Source organism: Carettochelys insculpta, chromosome 6 (assembly GCF_033958435.1).
Source record: "Carettochelys insculpta isolate YL-2023 chromosome 6, ASM3395843v1, whole genome shotgun sequence".
NCBI classification, from domain to species: Eukaryota; Metazoa; Chordata; order Testudines; family Carettochelyidae; genus Carettochelys; species Carettochelys insculpta.
This window is the reverse complement of record NC_134142.1, coordinates 5,055,015-5,081,825: the sequence shown is the minus strand read 5'-3', so window position 1 is coordinate 5,081,825 and position 26,811 is coordinate 5,055,015. Positions and strand designations below refer to the sequence as shown.

The following is a 26,811-nucleotide window of genomic DNA, read 5'->3' as shown; positions in this document are numbered from 1 at the left end:
GGGGACCTAATTTTGAAAGAGGCCGTGGAGCGTTAACACACAAAGTGGCCTTGTTTGAAACTGTTTCTGGTGGAAAGGGATGCGTGTTTCGAAGTCGCTCTTCCCACCCGATTTCAGGAAGAGTAGCGCCTTCTGAACTTGAATTTCGAAAGAGGGCATGTGCAGACGCTCCAGGGCCGCTCTTTTGAAAGAGCAGGTCTGCCATGGTGGTGGCTGCATGGAGCCTGGAGACACTCTCACCAGCCCCGAGGGGGTTTATGGTCTCTGGAGCCAGCCGCTTAAAGCTGCAAGGCCCCAGAAACCCCGTACAGGAAGCTGAGAGTGTTCCCAAGCCTCAGGAGCATGAGGTCTTCCAGACACACCCTCCAGTAGCGCAGACCCTGCAGCCAACTGGCCCACTGGCCAGATGGCGAGCCCCCCACGTCCCTGGGACCCCCAGGAGGTGCTTCCACCCAGCCTGTGAAGGGTCACCAGAGGCGAGTCAGGGCCAGAAGAGGAGGGGCCCCTCCTGGATAGAGGCTGAAATCAAAGAGCTCCCTGGCCTGTGGGCGGAAGAAGGGGTGCTGCATCACAGCACCATCGAGCTCTGGAATGCTGCAGCCTTTGATCATCTGTCACAGGGACTGCGGAAGCGGGGCCACCCCCAGCGCACAGCCGGTCAGGTGCGCTCTAAGGCAAAGGAGCTCTGGCTGGCCTACTTCGGGCCAGGAACTCCTGCTGGTGACTGGGGGCAGGGACTGCCCCGAGGTGCCCACACTGTTGAGAGCTACACCAGTGTTTTGGCCCCAAATATGCTCCTCACCTGGTGGCTGTGGTAGACACTGCCAGTCCACAGATGGATCCTGAAGCGGAGGTGCAGGACCGGCCAGGACCATTGGGCCAGAGCGGGCAGAGGAGCCGGAGAGTGCCTCGGAGGAAGAAGGCCCCCTGGTATCGCCATCACCTCTGGCTCTTCCAGCCAGGCCCCCTCAAGGCTGGTGTTCCCGGATCAGTTCTCCGGAGCCCCAGGTAGGTAACAGGCAGACTGGGGACCCCTGACTGGGGGAGGCACACCATCCTGCCTTCCCCGGCCATGTCCCGGGCCCGGGCAAGGCGGCATCTAGCACTTGTGCCCAGGCACACCGCCACAACCCTCCCAGCTGGGAAGGGAGGTGGGGGCCGGACCGTATCCAGAGGGTGCCCCCCCATCGGCCACGTGGGACCCCTGGGGAGGTCAGATGAGTAGATGCTGCATCAGGAGATGGTTGGGGAGCCACAGTGGGGCCCCTGGGGCCGCGCAGCAGCACTGATGTGTCACCTCTCTCCCTTGTGTCTCTGGGGAATCATCCTCTGAGGGGTGGGGCAGTCCTGTCCCTGCCCATCCCCACCACCCAGGCCTGTGCCCACCCAGCCCCTGAGGGCCCACCACAGCTGCCAGCAGAACCCAGACGAAGCTACAGCAGCACTCACCGCTGCATAAGGGAGCAGATGGCTGTCCTCTGTGAGTGGCTCCTGATGGAGCGGGAGGACAGGGCCTGGTGGCTGCAGGGCTCTAACGCCTTGCCTGTCCCGAGATGGAGCACCTTGCCACCCCCTAACCACCGCCCCTTCTGCCCCCATCCCCACCCCTGCTGCCCCCGAACTGACCTTCCTTATCCCGGCCACCCTCCCCCCGGCCGCCTGGCTTGCACTGGGCCTCTGGCTCATCAGCAGTGCGGGTCAGGGCAAGCCTGCTCCCCATCACCCCCTATTCCCCCCCCAGCTCCCCTGCCCCCCAACCAGGACAGTGCCTCCAGCCCCTGGCAACCCTATCTCCGCATAGTCCCACCCCCATCCCAGCCTCGATGAGGCCCCTGCACTCAGGTGGCAGGGGCCATGCACCCGCCGAGGGTCCTGCCCTCAAAACCTGTGGAGGACTAGGCCCAGCCTTGCCCATGGCCCCCTCTTCAGAGGTGTGCCCTCCCCATTGTACACAGTTCTCCCCCATTTGCCCCTGTACCTAGCTCCCAGTTCAGACAGCCTCGCACCTACTCGTTCAAGTGCATTTCATTGGCACGTTTAGGTGATTCGTTCTCCTTAAAGCGATGTGTTGTGTTGTGTTGTGTTGTGCACCCTGATGTCCCCCATGCATGAGGGGGCTGTGGTGCAGGGTGGGTGTGGGCCAGAGGGTGCCAGGGGAGGGTCAGTGAGGTTACTGTTCAAAGGCCTCCCAGAGCGGCTCCCAGACCCTAACCCCATCCGTCTGTGCCTGGAGGCATCCAGCTGCAGCTGGCTGCTCATACTCAGCGCTGCCCTCCGCAGTCCGCCCCTGCACGAAACACTAGTGCTTGCTCTCGACAATGCTGTGCAGAGCACAGCAGGCTGCAACCACCCTGGGGACGTTGGAGAGGCTGACATCCAGGGGCGCATTCAAACAGCGGAAGCGCACCTTTAGGCATCAGAAGGCCCGCTCCACGGTACTGTGGGTGTGGTTGAGGGGGTGGCTAAAAGTGTCCTGGCTGGGTGTGATGTGCCCTGCGTAGGGGCGCATCAGCCAAGGCTACAAGGGGTACACCCTGTCGTCCATATGCGCAGGGTGGCTTTGTGATGGCCCCCATGGGGAGCTCCCGGGCAGGGACATACGTGCCCTCCTCAAGGCGGCGCCCCAGCCAGAGTTCCACAGTAGCCAGGCATCATGGGCTCACCGGGACCAGCCCACACAGATGTTGGTGAACCAGCCCCTGGCATCCACACGGCCCTGCAGCACCGCAAGTGGTACCCCTCACATTTTATATAGCAGCCTGCACTGTGGTCCAGGTGTGGATTGCTATGAGGGTGCCATTGAGAGTGCCAAAGCCGTCGGAGAACCCAATGGCTGCGAATCCTGCCATGGTGTCGTCCAGATCCTCGAGGCGGACGGCCCTACGCAGGATGACACCGTTGATTGCCTGGACCACCTGCGTCAGGGAGGGTATCAGCATCTGGGACTGCACGGTGGCGTGCCCTGTGGTTCTCCAAGCCCCACACCTCCCCTTCATGGTCTCCCAGCCGCCCCCTCCCCTGGAGGGCCCCCAGCCCAGGGGCCCACTCCTTCTTTCCCGTGTTGGGTGTGGGACCCTGTCCTGACTTACCTCCAGGAGGACGACTCCAACAGTGGCTTTGCCCACCCTGAATCGGTGGCCCACCCAACGGTGGCTACCCGGGCTGGCCAGCTTCCACGGCACAATCCCCGGTTGTTTCTTGACTGGGAGCACGGGCTGCACGCCGGTGTCCATGTGCTGCAGGGCGGGTGCAAGCCAATGGCACAGCTCCGTGAATGTCTGCCTCGACATATGGAAGTTCTGGAGCCACCTTGCATCATCCCACTGGCCCACCACCAGCCTCTCCCACCAGTCCCCGCTGCTGGTGTGGCTCCAGAGGTGCCCTAGGGGATGGGGAATGGGGTGTGGTGGTTGCTCTGTAGCCAGGGCCTGCAGGACCCCAGTGGGGGAGCGGGGAGCCTTGTGGGCTGCAGGGTTTCCGGCAGGGCCAGGAGGACCATTGCCATCTGGGCCCTGGGGTCGGTGGAGATGTCAGTCTCGGGAAGCTGCTGGTGCTCCATGTGCAGCTGCCTCTCCTCAGAGCACAATGTCTGCAGTGCTGTCTGCTGCTCCACGGTGCATTTGTTGACTCTCAGGAATCTGAGAAACAGACGCTGATCCTGACAAAAAGCACTTTTGTTTCTCTGTTGGTACTAATTGCATAAGCACATTTTAGTACAGCTTTATTTTATGCTGTTTTCTATGTCGATGACACACTGTTAACTGACAGTGATTTACCGTAAAAACGTTGCTGTTGTAACTGTTTTCTTCCAATCTGCCTAGCTTTGCATTTCTCTTTTTTTTCTTCTTCTCTTGATGTCTTTCTTTAGTGTGTTATCTGAAATTGGGGCTTGCATTTAGCAATCTTCTTGAAGGACTCTGGTACCACTTTGCCAGGGAAACACTACACCTGTGTATTTCCATCAAGGATATTAGGTTTTGTGTTGTTTTTCATTAGGAGATTTTTTTTGCTCAAATATTTCTCTTTGCAGGCTTTCTACTATGCCCAATTCTTGTAGCATCTTATGTGAAAATTTCCTGCCTGGCTGGTATAATTTTCTCTAGTTCCTGTCGAAAGGAGCTCCATTATTAAATACTCAGTTCAGATCTTTGCACCATAATTTGCATAACTGCTGTCTAAAAATAAAATCTCTGGGAAGCCTGTTTTCAAAGGGAAGCAGCAGGAATCCTTTTACAGTATCTTATGATTTTTCATTACACAGGTTTTATCTCAGGATGCAATACCTGAATTGACAACTAGTCAGCAACTGTGACTTCAAAGCTGCTGCCAAAACAAGTGTTTCCTTTCATTTGTTTAAGTGTGTGGGGGGTGGGGATGGGGAGTTAAATGTTTAGGTCATGTCTATAAGTGTTTTTTACAGACTGTTTTTGTATGCAGCTGGCTTGATTAAAATCAACTTTTCTTTCTTGACAGTTCCAATTTGGCACCTGTTCCCCATTAGCCAGCCCAGAACAATACTCTTGTCTCCTGGCATTCTGTTTCAGAAAGCTAGGATCATCTGTCTCTCCCAGTGACTTAATCTTGTTCTAATTTACCTTTTTAATGTGTGCAGGGGGAGACAAAGATATTGAAACTAAAGAATCTGCGGCCTCAGGACTATGCTAATTACAGCTGCATTGCTTCGGTGAGGAATGTGTGCAACATCCCTGACAAGATGGTGTCTTTTAGACTCTCCAATAAAACAGGTATTGTGTGAAATTGTCTATTGTGCCCATGTCTCTGGTACTTTCACAATGGCTTCCAAATGTACAGACTGCACTGGACTATGCTGTAATTTACAATATGTGCCAATGCCCAGACCCACCCTATGCTATGATCTATGTAGAAGTGACGTTCAGAGGCAGCAAAATTCAAATATTCATCCAAAATTCCCTGACGCTGGTGCATGTTTGGATCAAAGATTTTGATTCATCTCCTTACGTGGGCTATGTCTACACTAGCTCACAACTTCAAAATGGCCATGCAAAATGGCCATTTTGAAGTTTACTAATGAAGCACTGAAATACATGTTCAGTGCCTCATTAGAATGCCGGCAGCCGCAGTGCTTGCAGATGCACGGCTTGTCCAGATGGGGCTCCTTTTCGAAAAGACCCTACCAATTTCGAAATCCACAGGCGACGCTGCAAATGAGGATGCCAAACGGAACTACGAAGGGCGCGATCCATAGTCTACATAGACTGAAGGATGCTACTACTAGGAATAAGGGGATTTCGAAGTTGGTAGGGTCCTTTCAAAAAGGAGCCCCATCTGGACAAGCCATGTGGCGGTGAGCCGCATCAATTTCAAAGTGCTGCAGCTGCTGGCATTCCAATGAGGTGCTGAATATGTATTTCAGCACTTCATTAGTAGACTTCGAAATGGCCATGCAAATGGCCATTTCGAAGTTTTGGGATAATATGGACAGAGCCATGATGGGACAGCTGTGCAATTTGGGTCAGGATCTCAATTTCCCTAAACATTTAGGGAATAGTTCTATTATCTAGCTGTTTGATAAATATGCATATAAAATTGTTGCAGATAATTTCTTTATTTAGTGTCCTCAAAAGTGCCATAGTTTATATAAAAGTAACCTTTGTATATTATTAAGAAAGGGATAAAAAGTGACTATCATGTGCTGTCTTCATGAGTATGTGGTTTAAGCACAGTAGTAGATGTTTCTTTAGATGGTATATAGATATAGATGTAGATGTAGATTTAGATGTAGATACAGATATGCTGAACTCTATTACAGTCAACTAACCATTTATTAAAGTAACTACTAATAACTTTAAAACTTTATAAACTATTTATAAATTTACCCTTAATATAAAATCTAAAAGAAGAAGCTATGAGCCAGGTTAAATTGGATCTTACTGTGTGAAAAGTCCCAAGGTAGTCAGTGTGACTATTTATAGAGTAGGATGTTACTCAACAAGGGCAAGAGGATCACAGTTGATTTGGAGTGGAAGATTTCATAAGAACCTTCCAGAGGTATTATACAGGGAGTCAGGAATTTTCCACCAGAATGTTTTGGTAAAAAGAAAATGCTTTTTCTTTTCAAAATTGATTTCTTTTTGAAGGAAAAAAAGAAAAAAAAGACTTTTGCCAAGATGTTTTGATCTTCTGTAGGGAAAATTGAAATAAAATATTTTCTATCAGACTGAGTTAACCTGAATCAAAATATTTTGATTTGTCAAACTGAGCAAAAATGTGTTGGGTGAAGTTTCAAAGGGATATATGTGTTCGTTTCTTGTAGGGAAAAAAACAAGGAGCACCATAGCATCTTACATGGGAATTATAGCTCATGGACCTCAATTCCCTGTTGTCCTCTTTTCTTGAGCATCCCGTCTGGACTTTGTTTCCCATGATGCATCACTGTTTCCCCTTCTGGTTGAACTGCCTCATGAGGCCTAATGAGAGGTGCAATCTGTTCACAATAAATTTCAAGATATTAAACTTTCCCATAGGACAGACTTTTTCCAAGTTTTGACCAGCTATATTGCTTTGTATCAACACTGAATAGACAATTTCCAAGAAATGTTTGTGAACTGGAATTCAAACAGCAAAACCCTTGTGTTAGCTCTGTTCAGTGTTTAGAGTAGATAATGAATTTCTTCAGGTAGATGTTTTCTGGAGAGCTGTTAGTTAGCGAGTGTCAAAAGATGTTGAAGATTGAAAATTACATTTCGTGAGATTATGCTTTAATAATATATGTCGAAAGGGAACTGAAAACTGTTGATGAATGAATGAAGCTGCCACCTGAAGATTTAATAAGCATACTACATGGATATAAGATGAACTCATCATTTTATTTATATTTGCATATTTCACTTTTTTCTATAGTCATAGCTTGATTCCAAAGCGTGACCATCAAATTGCTATGTCACTGCTGGTTGTGAAAATAGGTAAAATATCAGACATTGAGGGCCTGATGCTGCTCAGTTGGATTGGTGTGCATCAGGAACAACTCCTCTGAGATCTCAGGAGAGACACCCGTGTAAATCCTGGGTGACTGGGAGAAGAGTCAGTCCTGGAGATTGTAGTCAGCAGCTGTATAACCCACCAATCAGTGTGTAGCTGCTTGCCCCATTACTGTGCCTGGTCAACAGAGGATGTGGGTTTGTTACTTCCTGAGCTAGAGAACATGGTTTATGACAGACGAAGACCAGCTGGCTGCAGTAGTCTGATAGAAGGTGAACATACAGGCTACTGCATGAATAGTTTTCTGTTCCCTGAGGGTAAGTGTACGCAGCAAAGTTATTCTGGAACACCTTATTCTGGAGTTGTTATTCCAAAATAAGCTATTCCGGAATAATGTGTCTGCACTACAGAGAAGCCCCGGAATAAGCAAGCCTTATCCTGAAAAGCTTTGGCTAACAGACCTGTCCTTTCCCACAGACAGCCACCTAACCATAGGAAAAGTCTCACTAGTAGCCACATGCAATATCACAAAAATACTAATCCCAGAACTTTTCCTTGCAACAAACCCTGTTGCCAACTCTGTCTACACACCTACACTGGAGACACCATCACTGTATCTAACTATGTCAGTTAAACAAGAGGGGCTCATATTCTTGCACTTCCACCAAGGTGATATATGCCAACATGTGTCAGCAATGCCCATCTGCTATGTGTATTGGACAAACTAGACAATCACTTTGCCAAAGAACAAATGGACACAATCAGACATAAGGAATCTGAATGCACATAATTCTGACGTTGAGCATTTCCATCTGGCAAGTCATAGCATTCAAAGCTTAGAAGTCTGCATTCTAAAACACAGAGGCTATGTCTACACTAGCCCAAAACTTCGAAATGGCCATGCATATCAGATAGGAATCAGCAGATAGGAATAAGGGGATTTCGAAGGGGATTTCATCAGCAGATAGGAATAAGCAGATTTCGAAGTTGCCGGAGTCCTTTTGAAAAGGAGCGCTGTGTAGACGAGCCGCACGGCAGCGACCTGCAGCAATTTCGAAGTGCCATGGCCGCCCGCATTCTAATGAGGCACTGAATATGTGCAGGGCTAGTGTAGACACAGCCAGAGATTTTAACACCAGATTACAAGGGGAGACATCTGTACTGGAGTTCATTCTCAAGTTTGGTACTTTTCACTTTGGACTCACCAAAATACCAATTACCTTACACATTACAAGGAAAATTTCCCCACCTTTGTTATCCGTAGTGATCCCAGGCAGCCTGCTTAACTTAAAAGACTCTTGCAGAAACTATTTTATTTCCCCCTTTCTCCCCACCTCCATCCTACCTAGCTGATTTGCCAGGTTCTATTTCATATTTTCTATCTTTCTGTTAAATTCTCTTCATCTCAGTTATCATTTATCAGCATTTTTCAGATCTGAAGATGTGGGTCTGTTCCACAAAAGCTCATCACCTAATATCTTATATGGTTAATCTTTAAAGTGCTACAAGTCTACCTTTTTGTTTTATCCTGAAATAGCATCTACACCCAATAGATCCTATTTTGAAGTAGCTCCATTGGACGCACTATGGCTTGTTTCAAAATGCGCTCTATTCCCTATCCACACAGCCCCTATTTCGAAATGCCTATTTTGAAATAGGCAGTATTCCTCTTACAGGCTGCATCTACACTAGCAAGTTCTTTCTAAATATTTTTCAAAAGAAGGGGGCTCTTTCAAAAGATCCAGTGGAGTATCTGCACACAAAAAGCATTCTTTCAAAAGTAACTCAAAAGAATGAGGCACTCCTTTCGAAATCACTCTTCCTTTCCCCTTTCAGGAAGAGCGCCCACTTTTGAAAGCTTCTTTGGGAAGAAAAAACATGTAGACACTGTAGGCCCTTTTTTTTTTTCTAAAGAGAAGTCCTCATGGGGTCTGATATTTTGATCCCTGGTCCGTTGTTTTGAAAGGGCTTCTTTCGAAAGATCTCTGTAGTATAGACGTAGCCACAATGATACAAGAAAGCAGTCCCCTATACAATGAGGTTTACCTGTTTCGAAATAAGGTGCCCGCTATTTCAGCATTATTTCAGAATAATGGTTGCATTGTGTAGATGCTAGGAAAGTTCTTTTGAAATAGTGGTCATTATTTTGAAATAACTTTCCTGTGTAGAAAAGTGTTCAGGGCAGGGGTTGTAATGGACTAGAACCAATGAAGTCAACCAGACACCATAAGACACTTGGAGCAAAATAAGAACTTGCTAGAAATCATTAAGGGAGGCAGGCTAGTCAGAATGTCTGCAGCTCATGAGGAACCTGCAGGAACTCGTTCAAAAGGCTGTGCTTCGGGGGAGTGGGGCTTGAGGAGCTGGAAGTAAGCGGGTGTGCTGTGGAAGAGCTGGGAGGGTGATCTTGGTCAGGCATTAGGAGGAAGGTGCTGGTAAGGGCCTTTTGGGGAATTGGTCCAAGGCAGGGCGATACCTTTAGTGGTGGACAAAAAAGAGGCCATATCTGTTTCCTGGGCGACCTGTGCTGGAATGCAGAGCAGAAGGAGGTTCTGGGTTCCCCCTGACCCTTCTCAGGCCACCACTGAGGTGCTCCATGGGAGGGAAGACTGGAACTAAGGAGAGTTCTCACAGGAAACCCCTTGGCTGACCTACAATCAAGGTGGGTCAGTAGGGTGTGGCTCTGGCCTCCAGAAATGGGGGGGCCTGTGCTGGTGGTCACAGTGAGCTTGAGGCAATCTCTGGTTGCCAAGGAGTGCAGGACCCCCCAAGGCAAAGCTGGAGCACTGCCACAGGTTATGCCCTGTAAGCTATAGACACACTTCTGTCATCTGTGCTTGAGCTGCTCAGTCCTCTGTGTGGTGACCAAGACGGTGGTTGTTGCCTTTTCATCAGGTGAGGTCAGCAGCATTCTGTTCCTTCTCAGAGCACTCAGAGATGCTATTTAAATGAGGGTTGCCATGGTATATGTTAACAGTCTTAGGGAACGTCCTCTCCACAAGCTTGTTAAAAATTAAAATGGTCCATAATTCAGAGTGCCTGCCACCTTCAGAAACTCCTGGGGCGGCTGGCTGCCCTCAGAGATGGGATTAGAATAGCTAGTTGATGGTTAATTAAGAAATAGGGGGCCAAAATCTGCTTTCATTTATACTGGTGTAACTTCATAGAGTGAGTGGAGTTTCTCTGGATTTGCACTAGCGTAACAGAGCAGAATCTGGCATCCCATGTGCCCCTGTGGTGGATGCACATTTGTTCTGTTTTATGTATTTTATTGGTATATGTTGTGGAGCTATTGAAACAGGAGTAACCACAGTTACGAGAGAGAGAGAGAGTCAAGAGGGGCTATAAAGTGATAAATGTGGTAATTTGGATACATTAAGAAGGTGGCGAGGGTATGTCAGCTTGGGCTTACTGCGCTGCCTTATGGTTAGCATTGCTGGCCACGTCACAAGTCTCCTTCAGTCTAACCTGTTACCTAAACTGGGGGAGAAAGTTGCTGCCAAAGATCACATTCCTGTTATTAGAGAGAGAGAGGCTGTGTGTAAACAAGGGAGCTTGTGGCAGTGCTGTAGTGAGCTCTAACGGCTGGGCTGCCTAGTGGTCAGCATGCCTGACTTGTTACCTCCTCTCCCTGATTGGGGTGTCTCTTCTTGATGGGGTGGAAAGCTGGGACTGTCCAGCTTTCCCCCCACATCCAGGCCTTGTCCCCTAAGACGGTGTGAATGGAGACTCAGACCCTCCTCTTCCACAAGATCCCAGTCTGGAAACCTGCAAGAAGCATCACTAGACAGGTCCTTGCTGCAGTACGTCTACATTCGTGAGCCATAGCCCTCTTCAGTCTGGGGCATCACTGCTGTATTCCAGCCATTCACTTAGCAAACAAAGGATCCAAATGAGCAGGGCCCTCAAAGGGGTTGATAGCTGGAGGAGGACCTGCTTGTGACCTTACCCGCTCTGTGGTCCCCTCCCATACTTGGCTTCCTGGAGAAAGGTTCCTCTCTCCTGCAGCCTGTCCACAAACTTTGTCTTGGTTTCTTAGCTCACTTGTAACCTGCTTCTCCAGTCAGCGCATGTGGGCAGGTCTGGAGGGCTGGCTCTGTCTGGGCTTAGTGTTCTCTTTCAACTTCTTTGGGTCCTTTGCAGCAATTTTGCTGCTCTTGGTTCCTTCGTCCCTCCAAATTCTTGTGCACACATCTACATCCTGAGTTGCATTCTTGAGACCTACAGAAGAATTCTGTGATGCTTGAAGACTTGTGCCTACCCCCTGCAGAATCATAAAATCATAGAAGAGTAGGACTGGAAGGGACCTCAAGAGGCCATCGAGTCCAGCCACCTGCCCTCATGGCAGGACCATAAGAACATAAGAACGGCCATACTGGGTCAGACCAAAGGTCCATCAAGCCCAGCATCCCATCTGCCAACGGTGGCCAATGCCAGGTGCCCCAGAGAAGGAGAACAGAAGACAAGTGATTTATCTCCTGCCATCCATCTCCTGCCCTTGTTATGAAGGCTAGGGCACCATACTTTATCCCTGGCTAATAGCCATTTATGGACCTGACCTGCAAAAATTTATCAAGCTCTTTTTTAAACCCTAATAGAGTCCTGGCCTTCACAGCCTCCTCGGGCAAGGAGTTCCACAGGTTGACTGTGCGCTGTGTGAAGAAAAATTTCCTTTTATTAGTTTTGAACCTACTACCCATCAATTTCATTTGGTGTCCCCTAGTTCTTGTATTATGGGAAAAGGTAAATAATTTTTCTATATTCACTTTCTCCACACCATTCATGATTTTATATACCTCTATCATATCGCCCCTCAATCGCCTTTTTTCCAAACTGAAAAGTCCCAGTCTCTCTAGCCTCTCCCCATATGGGACCCTTTCCAAGCCCCTAATCATCTTAGTCGCCCTTTTCTGAACCTTTTTTCTGACCAAGCACTTTCTAGACCATCCCTGAAAGCCATCTATCTAACCTCTTCTTAAATAGCTCCAGTGATGGAGATTCTACTACCTCCCTTGGCAATTCGTTCCAGTGTTTGATCACCCTGACAGTTAGGAACTTTTTCCTAATGTCCAACCTGAACCTCCCCTGCTGCGATTTCAGTCCATTGCCTCTTGTTCTATCCTCAGAGGCAAGGAAGAACAAGTTCCCTCCCTCTGCCTTATGACACCCTTTTAAATACCTGAAGACTGCTATCATGCCCCCCCTCAATCTTCTCTTTTCCAAACTAAACAAGCCCAGTTCTTTCAGCCTTTCTTCATAGGTCATGTTCTCTAGACCTTTGATCATTCTCGTTGCTCTCCTCTGGACCCTCTCCAATTTCTCCACATCCTTCCTGAACTGCGGTGGCCAGAACTGGACACAATACTCCAGCTGAGGCCTAACCAGTGCAGAGTAGAGCGGGAGAATGACTTCTCGTGTCTTGTTCACAACACACCTGTTAATGCATCCTAGAATCATGTTTGCCCTTTTCGCAACAGTATCACACTGTTGACTCATATTTAGCTTGTGGTCCACTATAACCCCCAGATCCCTTTCTGCTGTACTCATTCCTAGGCAGTCCTTTCCCATTCTGTATGTGTGACACTGATTGTTTCTTCCTAAGTGGAGCACTTTGCATTTGTCCTTATTAAACTTCATCCTGTTTACCTCAGCCCATTTCTCCAGTTTATCCAGATCCTTTTGAATTATGACCCTATCCTCCAAAGAAGTTGCAACCCCTCCCAGCTTGGTATCATCTGCAAACTTTATAAATGTACTTTCTATGTCAATATCTAAATCGTTAATGAAGATATTGAACAGAACCGGTTCTAAAACAGACCCCTGTGGAACCCCACTAGTTATACTTTTCCAGCCGGATTGAAAACCATTAATAACTACTCTCTGCGTACGTGGTCCAATAAAACATATTCCCTCACCCACCTTGTATGTTTCATATCTGGCAAGCAATAGGGCTACAGCAACACTGCAACTAATTGTGCAACAGACATGGAGAAATCACATTATGTTCTGGTTGTGCATAATAGTGCCCATAGCAATGGCTCTCAGCCTGTGGCCCACAGGTCACTTGCTGCCCAGTTGGCACACAACTGCAGCCCATATAACACCCTCAAGCCCATAGGGTTAGTATTTGTATTGTGTGGCTGCACCCTGCCTTACACCAAGACAGCTGCATATGCAGCCCACAGCAGTGAAAAGATTGGAAATCACTGGATGAGAGTAACCTGACTATTCAGGAAAAATAAATCTCTGGGCTATCCCGAACAAGAGAGGCACCTGAAAAGCTGCAATTTGCCAATTAGCTTAGGAAACACTGGTCTTACCATCAGTGCAGTCTTATATTTGATCCATGCCCATTGGGATTCCACTCAAATGGGCACGTGCATAAGGCCCCCTGGTGCTCTTTGAAGTAATTCCTTTGCATTTTTCAACCCATCCGGAGCCCCTGCCTGATGCACTGTCCTAGCTGTCCGTGTGCTTTTCCCCTGAGAGTGAGGCATCTTAGCTTCCAAGGTCAGGGAGCAGAAAGAGAGCCAATTAGATCAGGCACTTTCCAAGGGTGGGGCCACATAAAGGATGCAGGGTGTCACGAGCTGTGTTATCTAATGAGGTCTGATTCTTGTGCTGCTCAAGTGGTCTCTGTAATAACCAGCAGGGAAGGAATACCCTAGTGTAGCGCAGGTGCCTGGGGTCTGGAGCCTGCACCTGCTGCGCTGGCTCCCTTTGGTCAGAGGGCGGCACAAAGTGTGCCGGGGAGGTGCAGGTGAGCGCAGGGTAGGAGAGCTCTGCTATTCTGAGTGTATGCCTTCTTGATTTGTAGGGCAGGGTCTGCTAAGGTTTAAGTATTATGGAAGGGGAGCAAGGTCCTTGGTCTTCAGGGTACTTCCCCTTATCTGGCACTCAATGCTGCTGCACTACTTAGGTTTTCTTGGTGGTTTAGTTTTCTACCAGATGATCCCCATGACACACGAGAATGACCACTGATGGCTGTGATGCCCTGCCTCTTGTCTGTGTCCCAGATCCACTTCTGCTTATGATCACAGAAGCATATGGTTGGAAGAGACCTTAGGAGGCCATCGAGTCCAACCTTCCACTGGTAGCAGGACCAGTGCTAACTAAATCATCGCAGCCAGGGATCTGTCAAGCCAGAACTCAAAGACCTCTAGGGAGGTAGTTTCTACCACATCACTGCGTAATCCATTTGAGTGTTTCACCACGCTCCTAGTAAAATGTCACTTTGGGGTCACTGTCTCTCACTCACTTTTTTCTGTTGTGTTTTCACCAGCTGAAAATAGTTCCTCTTGTAGGCAGAGCCACACCATAGCAATGGCTTCATCTTATCTTCTGCATAAGTATTTTCCTTCTCAAAATCTTCCTGCGTGGCTGTGCCCTGGCTGAGCCCACATCATGCTTTGGTTAGCTAAAGGCTCTTGCATGAGTATGTCAATCCTGCAGCCGTCTCTCTCTGCTAGTAAAGACAGAGCTTATATCATTTTAAGCAATAATTCTACTCTTTGTCAAACATGAATTGACGGGGCATAGTAAAATGCTATGCTTACCGCTTAATCCACAGAGCCATAGGGAGGGTGACGTTAAATTCTGGTAACCCTTTGAGTGCTCAGATCTAATAATTTGCATTGAGGCACGTGGGAGTTCCTTTAAAAATGGCTTCATTCCTTTCAAAGCCTTATGGAAGAAACTTGACATGTATCCAGAAGACCACATGGAACTTGCATTGCTACAATGATATCAAACATCTGCCTGGCACTTGAAAGGTTTCAGTAGGTAATGAGGTCATTTTAAATATTGAAAGTTTGAGCTTCACATATTTTATGGCTTTAATAAGATTAATTAAAAATAGATAGAAGTTTTGATCTTAATCTACAAAGCTGTTTCAGCACTACAGATTCATTTGAAAATACAGTGGTGTGGATTAGTCAAATCGGCCTGGTTAGCTTGCAGGCTCATGACTAAAATATAAGGCAGAGATTGGATTCCAGCAGCCTCCGGAAGAAGAGAGCGCTTTCAGTATGCGTTCCTGTAGCACATCCCGTGACGCCCAGCCCCTTGGTCTAGGGCGGGCGGCAACCAAAAAAAGGGGGGTTAGGGCACCAGCCCGTACTCAGTTCGGGCAGTCAGCGGCTCACCGCTACCACCATACAGGCCCCCAGCCCTCCGTCTAGGGCGGGGCAGCAGTTCACAAGAGTTGTATAGTTCTGGGCCCAGCCCTCAGTCCAGGGCGGGGCAGCAGTCCCACGTAATAATACAGTTCTGGGCCCGGCCCTCAGTCCAGGGTGGGGCAGCAGTTCACAAGAGTTAAGCACCGGCCCATCCCTCAGTTTGGGGCGGGGCAGCAACACAAGGGTTAAACACCGGCCCAGCCCTCAGTTTGGGGCGGGGCAGCAACACAAGGGTTACCGACAGGCTCAGCGGGCTGGCCCTGTCAAGGAGGGGTAGGGGGTCGCAGGCCCTCCCACTCCACTGCGACCCGGCCCGGGGCCCTGGGGGTCGCTCACATGCAACCCTGGCAGTGGGGATCCAGACCGCAACACACTGCCATTGGTTCGTGAGCGACGTTCCCCGGGCCACTTCCTACCTCACCCTCTGTTGGCGGCAGATCCCAGTCCATCTGGTCGAGGGGTCCTCCTAGGTCAGTCTCCTCTGGGTCATCCACCTTTGGGGGCTCCGGCCAATCGTCCATAACCACGTCATTAGGGTAGTCAGGCGGCGGCAATACAGGAGACGCAGGGCGGTCCTGGGTCTGAGTGTTGTAAGGGTCAGCCGGGACTCTGGGGCAGCCCGCTCCCGGGGCCTCTTCCAAGGCGGGGGGTCTCTGCCGACGGGAAGGTCCTGGTAGGTCCGGGAAGTCCGGGTAGTCTCCTTGGGGCATACGGACCCGGGGTTGCGTGGAGCCTCTGGGGGCCTGTTCCTCTGGCCTGGCCGGGCGGCCGCAGGCCCTCTCCCTTTGGCCCCGAGGAGCTCGTTCAGGCACGTCCTCCCTGCCCGGAGGCCCAGCCCTGAATGGTTCCTGAGTCCCGCCTTTGGCTCTTCTAGCCCATGGCCCCACCCTCTGAGGGGCGGGCCTCTGGTCTCCTGACTCCGGCCCCACCCACCAGGGCCTCTGCATAGCTTCCCTGGCCTCCGGGTCTGCAGGAGGCCAAACTGACTCACTACAGTTCCATAGCTGTGTGGTGTTGCCACGGATAGGCCGGCCTGAGAGGCACCTATCATCTCCCTACCCATAATGTGAGAGAGCCTGGGACGTGCCCGTGAGGAGCCAGCTCCCACACACCACCAATAGGATGACCAGATGACCATACGTTGTAGGGGCAGTCCCAATATTGGTGGCTTTGTCTTATATAGGTGCCTGTTATTTCCTACCTCCAGCTGACACTTGCGATCTGATTGTCCTGTCCACAGCCAAGGACAGCCCACATCATCTTTTCTAGACCAGTCCAAGCCAGCAATAGCCATGCTCCAGCCTCTGGGCATCCCCTAGAAATATCTAGCCCTTTTCCACTGGGTACTTGTGATATTTAGAGATTCACTGCTGCCAGAGAAGTCATGCATCCCAGCTTGTCAGTTAACCCTCACAGCAATGCACCTCTTCATGCTCAGCACTTAGCTGTGTTAACAAGGAGAAGTTTATCTAAGAAAGCCCAGAGATTCCCGTTCTGGCACACAGACATTTTGGAAACATTGGGTCAGTGATTGCAATATGCTTCCATTCTCTCTCTGCATAGCTGAGAGGCCCAGAAGGGCCCAGAGAGCACATAGGGGTCGAAAGCACTCAGTAAATAGGAGGTGACAAGTAAGCGCCATTCATGAATAGTCATAAATTAATGACTGAGTGATGGCTATGCTGCCACAGATGTCTCACATTGGCCCAATGAGTTAATTATACCCACTGCATGACATGCACCTTTGCGTTAGTAGGTAAGGAGAGTTGTATTCTGCAGAGCCAGCCTTTCATTACTCTCCATATGTACATCAGCCGTGGATAATATGCTGCTCACACATCGTTGCACCTATTTGAAACTTCCAGTTTACCCTGGTTAGTAGCTGTCCTTTTGCCTTTCAGTTCTTTGCTATGATGTGGGTAACCTAGCATTGTGTTCTGGCTTAGCAGAGTTCCTAATGTGCTGCCAGCTTTACAATAGGTATCGTATGAGAAGGCAACTCTGTGAAAATGTGGCTGCGTAAATGTAGGCTTCCGCCTTCTTATTTAGTTCCCGTAAATCTGCAGGGGGTCTGATGTTCAGACGAGCTGGGTGTCCACAAATCCCTATGTACCAAAGTTTCCATTTTTACTGCTTTGTAATTAATGTTTACTGTTCTCAGTATTGGTATTATTAAAGACTTTTAAAAATACTCTTTTGGAGGGCAGATTGCCACTCACTTAAAACTCTACGCTTGCTGGAAGTGAATCCCGGAGCTCCGAAATGTAACAGACACTTGCCACTTTACACGCTGTTTCATGCTGAGTTACCTGGTATTTTTCGTTTAAGGCTGGCATTCAGAGCTGTTTCTACCACAATCCTGAGCTAATGCCAAGCTCTGAGATCAGCTGTGGTTGCTTGTTTGCAGCTTCCATTTTGGCCAGATTCCATTGGGAATCTTTAAAAATGTTTTAATACATAAATATGGCTTGTATATGTCTTCAGCAGCATTGTAGAGGAGTTAACATACATGCAGTTCCTGGGCGGAGGAGCTATCTATCAAGGGAGCATAAATAAACCCTATGGCTACGTCTACACTACAGCGATCTGTTGAAAGAAGTTACTCTTGGAAGATATCTTCTGACAAAACTTCTGTGAACAGATTTCAGCCAGACAGCAAAGCAGATTGAAAAAGCGATCTGCTCTGTCGACAGAGGGGGGCCAGACTGCCTGGCCACTCTCTGAAAAGAATGGCTAACCGGAAGCACAGTAGACCAGGCTACCCAGTTACCCGGAAGCCCCATCTGTTGACAGAGGGCACCCTGAAGTGCCCACGGGACTTTTTTGATGATGGATTCTGTCAAGAAAGGTATTCTGCCTCATGGGAGAGGCAGAAGGCTGTTGACAAAACACATTTTTGGTATGGATGTTTCCCGGGTTTTGTTCACAAAACTCTCTAATGTAGATAGCACTTATGTGAGCTGTATGTGTTGCTGCATGTGCATTCATGAATCAGGCTTTCTTTTTATTTTAGTTCTTTTTTTCTTTTTTGGCTAATCTTCAGCTGCTGCAAACTGATGTAGTTTAAGGGAAGTTTGGGGAGAAGTGAAAAAATTGAACTGTTTAGTCTATAGAGGAGATGACTAAGAAAGAGAGTGCCAGAATTTTATGTAAAATAGTGAGTGGTCCAGAGAAGGTAAACCAGCTGCAAATAAACATGGAAAAGTGCTAAAGAAACTACATTAAGCAAACCTGCTTTGCAAATCCTCCTCATCTCTGAGTTTTGATTGAAGGTTTGAAAAGATGGAGATATTTTACTCCAAATCTGAGCTGATTTCTAGTTTAGACTGTTTTAGAACCAGGGCTTGTAACTTTAAATTCTGAGATAAGTCTGAAGCATGTTAGATGTGGAATTATGATGAGCATTTACATTTGATTTCTGTGCATTTTCTCTGAATATGAAATTGGCAGCAGGATTTTTGGACAGCTGTAAATAACTATCATGCTGAAGAAAGATAGTTAGCTGGCCTTTGGATGAGAATGTAAATTTAACTGGCAGACATGACGGGGGGTAGTGTTGTCATGTGTCTTTGTTTTCAAATGTTCAATGGCCTTCTCTTTCTTTGGACCTCAAAGTTGTCAGACTTCTAAAATGCCTTTCAGGTTAATAGCAATCCGTGTAAACATGGAGGCTATCCAAATGGCATACTCTGGGAAGATGTCTTTTTATAGCTTAAGTAATAAGTTCTGCATTGGAGTAGTGAAAGAGTTACATGCTGTTATTGGAGTACGCTTCTTGGTGGATGATATTCCTGACTGGGACCTTGTTCACGTTCTCTTTTTTGATGAACGTATAAGTAGTTTAAGCTTGAAAACGTGTCTTTGAAAGTCTAACGGTTGAATGCTGATATGTAATATGGCTAAGAATGATATTGAAATTTGTATTTATTATTTCAATTGGAAAGTCATAGTCAAACTTTGAGAGAGTCTTTTTGGAACTGATATCAGGTAGTGGTAATCATTATGCTGTTTTCTCTCCATAAACAATTATTACTGTTGTATAGCAGTTTTACTAGATGCCTTAGCCAAAATAAGTGCCCCGTTGTGCTAGGTGCTGTACAGATGCATAGCATATGAATATTGGATTTAAGGTCCGTCCCTGATAGGACCAGTACCGGGTATTGCAAGAGCCTGGCAGTAAGATGATATAAGATAATCTCTCCCCCATTTTAAGTCTTGCTTAAGTGTGGAAACTTGACATTTAATATCCCTTGCACGTCATTTGTATCACCTGTACAATGGGAGTCCCTGACTGGGGTTTGGAGGAGCTTCTGGGTGTTCTGTCTATAATACTCTCCTGGAAGGATTAGATTTGGATAGGCAAAGTGTCAATGCCCAGACATGCTAACAAACCAGTGTATTTCCATGGGAGATGATCTAAACATGCAGTAAGGCAAGGGGAGGAAAGCTCTGTTTAAGAACAGAGAGTCTGGTTTCAGGATATTTACTTGGCAGATTTTTGACATGCAATGTTCACAGGATGTGCTTAAACAGGGATAAAATGTTTACTTTTTTTTGAATCTCAACATCTCCTGTCCTTACCTAGTTACTGTCTGATCCTCCTGTGATTTTCTACAACTGGCAAAAAGGTGTGGGGCCCTCACTAGATCAGAGAGGTAACCTAGTGATAGACGATGTAAGAAAAGCTGAAGTACTCAATTTTTTTTTTTTTTTGCCTCAGGCTTCACAGGCAAGGACAGCTCCCACCCTATGGTGCCAAACAGTGCAGTATGGGAAGGTGGAGGGCAGCCCTCAGTGGGGAAGGAATGAGTTAAGCGCTACTTAGAAAAACTAGATGTACACAAATCCATGGGTCTGGATTTAGCGCACCCAAGAGTACCGAGGGAATTGGCAGATGTCATTGCTGAGCCTTTGGCCATTGTCTTCAAAGACTCTTGGAGATTGGGAAAGATCCCAGATGACTGGAGAAAGGCAAACGTAGTGTCCATCTTTAAAAAAGGAAACAAGGACAATCCAGGGAACTATAGACCGGTCAACCTTACTTCAATCCCTGGAAAAATAATGGAGGGAATCCTCAAGGAATCCATTTTGTAGCACTTGGAAGAGGGGAAAGTGATCACAAATAGTCAACATGGATTCACCGGGGCAACTCCTGCCCCACCAATCTGATTAGCTTCTATGATGACATAACTGGCTCTGTGGACATGGGGAAGTCAGTGGATATGATATGCCTTGACTTCAGTAAAACTTTTGTTAGTCTCCCACAACATTCTTCCCATAAATTAAAGAAATATGGATTGGATCCATGGCCTGTAAGATGGATAGAAGGCTGGCTTGATGGTCGGGCCCAATGGGTAGTGGTCAATGGCTCAATATCTGGATGGTGGTCAATTTCAAGTGGAGTGCCCAAGTCTCAGTTCTGGGATAGGTGTTGTTCATCTTTATTAATGACCTGGATGAGTGACTGAATTGCACCCTCAGCAAGTTTGCAGATGACACCAAGCTAGGGGGAGAGGTAGATAAGTATAAGGGTAGAGATAGGATCCAGAGTGACCTGGGTAAATTGTAGGATTGTGCCAAAAAGAAAGCTGATGCAGTTCAACAAGGAGAAGTGCAGAGTCCTGCACCTGGAATGTAATAATCCTAAGCATTGCTGTAGGCTGGGGGCTGATGGACTAAGCAGCAGTACTGTGGAAAGGGACCTAGGGATTACAGGGGATGAAAGGCTGTATATGAGTAAACAGTGTGCCCTTGTATCCAAGAAAGCCAATAGCATATTGGGGTGCATCAGGAGGAACATTTTGAGCAGATCTGTGGAGGTTTTTGTTCCCCTCTATTTGGTAATGGTGAAGCCACATCTGGAGAATTGTGCCCAGTTTTAGGTCCCCCAGTATAGAAAGGATGTGGATTTGCTGGAGCAGGTTCAGCAGAGGGCAGTGAAAATGATTAAGGGTCTGGAGCACATGACCTATTAGGAGTGGCTGAGGGATTTGGGCTTATTTAGTTTACAGAAGAGAAGACTGAGGGGTGATTTAATAGCAGCCTTCAACTTCCTGAAGGGGAGCTCTAAAAGGGATGGAGAGAAACTGTTCTCAGTGGTGACGGACAGCAAAACAAGGGGTAATGGTCTGAAGTTACAGAAGGAGAGGAGTAGGTTGGACATTAGGAAAAACTACTTCACCAGGAGGGTGGTGAAGCGCTGGAATGCGTTGCCTAGAGAGGTGGTGGAACCTCCATCCCTGGAGGTTTTTAAATCCCGGCTTGACATAGTCCTGGCTGGGGTGACATTGTTGGGCTTGATCCCTGCGTGGGGCAGGGGCCTGGACTCGATGACCTCTAGAGGTCCCTTCCAGCTCTGTGATTCTATGATTCTATGAAAATTTAACTGATGAAAAACCCATAATTTTGCACCGTGAAAATTTCAATTGAAAAAGAAAAAAGCTTGAAAATAAATTGATATTTCTTAAAATTATAAAAGTGCAAATTCTGCAAAGCCCAGTTATGATGTTTCTTTAATATTTAGATAATTTCTCCAAATGAAAACAAACTCTCTTCTTTCGTAGGTAATAGCTTATGATCTGAATGAAATGTTCTTCGCCCTTTTCTTCTCTTTCAAAGCATGGTGCACAGAATTCCTTCTCTGCGGTGCTATTGTTTGGTGGAATTACCCTTCAGGGCCCGATAGTATGGGCTTTAGCAATCACTGCAGCACTTCTGTGTGTGAGCCAGCACGTGTAGGCGCAGTCCTGGGCAAGCACAGCTTCAGTGCTCCAGCTCAGACCAGAAGGTGAATGATCACCCTGCTCCTGAAGCAGAGCAGTTATCTGCTACTGCTTCTGTGCTGCTGGAAAAGGTTAACAGGTGACTTTCTCTTGTGTCCTCCCCAGCCACTTGCTGCACCAGAACGGGGTCTGTGGCCGCACAAGCCAGGAGCTGTGGTTGTCACAGCTATTCAGAAGAGAAAAGGGGAGCGGTATCCCCCTTGGCTCCCTTGTGTATGCACGTCAAGTCATGGGCTTTCCCAGCATGAAACGTAGAGTTGTTCAATAGCTAACAACCCAGATTCAGACATTGAGGGCCCCTTCCCCGGCAAGTCATCCTGAGGTTTCAGAAGAGGTATTGTAGAGCACCCTGTTCGGTGGCAGGGTTTGGAGAGTAGAGAAGGCTGTGTTTGATGTATTGAAAAAGAGGCGTGATATTAATTAATTATTCTCAGAGTTGTCCAAGGCTAGAAAGTTAGGCTGAGCCATCTATGTCATTGAGAGATGCGAAAAATGTACATGCACACATGCCCGTAATAGACATTGCTATGTCAGCCTGTACCCCAGCGCAGACACAGCTGAGAATTCTTCCATTTACCCAGATACGCCACTCAGGGAAGTGGGCTCACTAGAGAGTGGGGAGAACTCCTGGACTGCTACAGTGTCTCTGCACATAGCGCCCGTGTATTTGTGGCACATCACTCTTAAATTAATCCTTGCAAAAACAGCCATAGGTGATGAGCTGTCTGTAAGTAGATCTGTCTTGACCCGCTGCCCTACTCAGTGATTGAACCCAAAGGGCAGTGAAGGTGGGCTGGCAGCGGTCCCAGAAGGATAATCAGTCTGGGCTCTGGCACACCAGAGGAGGTAGGAAGTTCCAAAATGGAGAACCCCTCTCAGGTCCCACCTAGCTACCACGAATAAAAGTACTGGTGAGGCCCTTTGTGCACGTACCAGGCTCTCAGGTGGGCTTGTATGTTCCATTTTGCTACAGCTTCCTGGTTATTGTAATTTGAGCTAGCAAGATTGAAGGGTGTGTTGCCGCAGGCCACAGTCACACCTCTGACGGCTATGTCAACATGCTCACTGAAAGCCCCTTGGAGTATCCGGAGGGAGCCACATCTGGACTGGCTCTGCTCACGCCAGCTGGCGTGGCGTGTCAAATTCAGCAATGCAGCCTCCAAACAGCATGTCTCTTTTCAAAATCTTTTCCAGCGTCCCCATCAATTAAGCTTCTGGTGGACGACCCCATAGTGGTGAACCCTGGCGAGGCCATCACCTTGGTGTGTGTGACGACAGCAGGAGAGCCAGCACCCACGCTGACCTGGGTGAGATCCATCGGGGCCCTGCCTGAGAAAACGGTGCTGAACGGTGGGACTTTGACGATACCGTCCATCGCTTCAGATGATGCCGGCACATACAGTTGCATCGCCAATAATAATGTGGGAAACCCTGCAAAAAAGTCCACCAATGTCATTGTCAGAGGTAAGTTGAATTTGGATGTTCTGAGTGTTCTCCTTCGAAGGCAAACTCTTCTTCCTTCACATTAGCTCCATGTAGATTTGTGTCCTCCTGTGCCAAGCACAGTGTTGGCCAATTATAACAACTTAAGAAAGAAATTAGTGCTGTTTCAGCTGGGCTTTAGGTACACTGTATTAGGTGGGGGGGAGGGCTCTGTAGTCTTCCCCTGAGGACCCGTTGAGGTGTACTCGCAGGGCCCCTCTCTTCTGCCACATTGGAAAGGGAGGACAAGCAGCCAGAGCCCTGTAATCCCGTGGGATGCTGTTTGGTCAGACCATCTGCATTTTTTCTCCTGCCATGCACACAGTCCTCTGCTGGGGCAGTGTTGGAATTAACACCTCACTGAGGAGCATCAGACAGTCACCTGCTACCCTGTTGCTTGAGACTTTCTGCAGAAGTCACACGGGTCACCTGTTCATTCTTTTCCTTACACCCATGGGGGTGGGATGCTTGCTACTTGGAGTTTACCTGAAAGCTAATATTCTAGTGCAATTCCATGTTTGCAAGTGCTGGGGCTGGTTGTGTTGAAATAATTGGGCTGAAGGTGTTAATAAACCTTTGTAACTGGCTAACATGAAACGGTGTCATGCAAGGCTTAGGGATGGGTCTATAAATACATTAATTTGCTTAGTACTATGGCAAAGATGCTGTTAATTTCTTAGAAAAATATGGAGGAAAAACACTTAAAGCATTTGAAATGTAATGGATTAAATCCAGTTTAGCTGGAGAGAGTTTTTAGAAGCAAACAACCCCCTTGTTTGACAGGCTCATACATGGTAGCAAAATGGATGAGAACCATCCATTAGGAAGAAGTGAATTGAGACAGGCTGGGAAGGCTCTCACTACTACTGTTCAAATCTGATCCTGCTTCATCCCAGATGTTGCATGAGATTTAGCTAGAGACAGCAAAGGTGGCAGTGGTCCCTCTGACCCTGTCTGGCCTAGGCATTTCTCAGAATCAGGATAACAAATGTCTGGGCTTTCAGGATGTGAGAATTATAATGATGAAATTTGCTCCCTAAAATCTCTTTCCTGAAGGGCCCACAACAGGAATGCTGGGTGAAATAGTTTCTCCCCTCATTGCTTTGTTATTAATTAGGCTTTTCTTTGATGCACCAATTTTCATTTACTGATTTTTTTTGCAATTTTATAATTTCTTTTGTTGGGTGCAATTTTGGCACATTTTTGAATTATATTAATAGGTAGCGGTACTCATCATAATATATTAATTGTTTTGATTAATTTATGAAGAGAGGGGCTATAATTTTTGGAATAATGTTTGGTATTATAGGTCATTATGAAATTTTTATGTATTTACACTTATGTTTTAAAGGTGATCTTGCAATTAGGTACATTTTTAGCTTGGTCATTCCAACAAGCCTGAGGCTTGAGTCAGGGTACCTATAATTTCATCCAGGTAAGGGGACAAGGAAGAATGTGTGCCCAATAATTACTCCTAGGTGAGAATCAAATCTGCACCAATGTGTTGGCTTGCAGCATGATTAGGGTAATCACAGCAATATGGGTGACTAGTTGAAGGAAGATTCCCATTGGATGATGGTTGGATTAATCTACCTGAACCAAATAACTTAGCTGGAACTAAGTTTCTGTAATCTAAACCACCAATGATGCTGACACATAAACTCCCTCGCAGTGGGTGCTCTTAATAATACATTTTTTATTCATCAGGCTCGGAAAAAGCAGTGGTGTAAGGAGCAATGGTGTAATTAGTTCATGAAAGTATAGCGGCCGCTTGTTCCTTAGGGCCTAACATACTGTACTTTCCAACAGGACGATGAAGCAGTATTTCTTACGGAGGTCTGACAGAGAGCAGAACATCAGGGGCTTGTCAGCCTATTGCAGTCGCTTTATTTATAAAATAATTCCAGCGGAATTTTTTGACATTTGGCTTCGAGCTTTTATTGTCGGGAAGCCAAAATGCTGTATTGTTTCATGAATCTGGCATTACCATTCATTTGCTCTGATCTACAACTGTGTTAAGACTGGGGGATTGAGGATGTGCCTGGAACACACATTTGGAATAAGCAAAAGGGAAGGAAAAGCTTTCCTTGTAAAGAAAGCTCAGTACAGTAAACTCTTTCGTATCTGGCAGCCCAGGAACCAGGAGGTTGCCAGATATGAAAATATGCCAGATAACACAGAGTAGTGTGGGGAGACAAAGGTGTGGGATTCCCAGGGCTGGAAAGCAGAGGGCTGAACGAATGCCCTGGCAACTCCAGGGCCAGGGACCCTATCAGTGCTGGGCTAGGGGGGAACACGGGCAGCACCAGGGCTGGGAACCGCACCAGGGGAGTGCTGGCAACTCTGGACCAGAGACGCTGCCAGGGCTGGGACTAGAGGAGCGCCTGCTGGGGCTGGTACCGAGGGAGCACCAGCAGCGCTGGGGTCAGGGATCCCGCTGGGGCTGGGGGAGTGCTGGCAACTCTGGGGAAACTCTTGGGCTGTGTCTACATTTGCATTCCTCTTTCGAAAGAGGTACGCAAATGAGGTAAATTGAAAATGCAAATGAGCTGCAATTTGCATATCTGACACCTCATTGGCATATTCTTATTTCGAAATAGCTTCTTTCCAAAGAAGAAAACCAGGTTAGACACTGTTGTTTTGAAAGTAAACCCCATAAAAAAACACTGCTTTTCTTCTTTCGAAAGAAGCTGTTTCGAAATAAGAATATGCCAATGAAGTGTCGGGATATGCAAATTTATACCTCATTTGCATTTTTGATTTACCTCATTTGCATAGCTCTTTCGAAAGAGGAATGCAATTGTAGAAACAGCCTGGCAGTGATGGCCGGGAGTGACTTCCGGTTGGTTTTGGTCTTGGAACAAGCAGTGTGTTTGTGCCGGTTATCTCAGAGGTCTGGTTGAAAGCATACTGGCTACAAGAGAGTTTGCTGTATTTTCCTTGGCCCACAAAGCAACAACAGAGGCTCCAGAGGAGAAAGCCAGAGTTCCTGGCTCGCCGCGGAAACAAACGTCATAAGTCGTAGCCTAATGAATGTTCCCCACACAGGAACATTTAGAGGAGCCCAGGCCTGGGAAATACCATGACTGATGCATCTGGGTTTTCTTTGTTTTAACAGCTGTATGACCCTGTTCACTTCTAACCAGGGAGGAATGGGAAAGAGCCAAGGACTGCACTCATAGCTCAGTGGGAGGTCGTTTAGGCACAGCAGTTGGTGGGAATGCACAGAGGATGAGCACTAAACGAGCGTGCTTGCTGCTATATGTGAAGGATAATATAGAATCAAATGAAGTAAAAATCCTAAAGGAATCAAAATGTTCCATAGAATCATTATGGATAACAATTCATTCCTCTAATATGAATATGGCATTAGGAATATATTACCGACCACCTAACCAGGACAGTGATAG

General features: G+C 47.4%; 1 protein-coding gene across 1 annotated transcript in view; it reads left to right on the top strand.

Annotated features, from left to right (window-relative positions):
* Positions 1-26,811, top strand: part of MDGA2 (MAM domain containing glycosylphosphatidylinositol anchor 2) — a 683,176-nt gene that overhangs the window by 383,197 nt on the left and 273,168 nt on the right. Inside the window, exons 5-6 of the mRNA XM_074998506.1 lie at positions 4,613-4,745; positions 23,114-23,383. Of these exons, the coding sequence (XP_074854607.1) occupies positions 4,613-4,745; positions 23,114-23,383 (403 nt within the window). The remainder of the gene's footprint in view (positions 1-4,612; positions 4,746-23,113; positions 23,384-26,811) is intronic.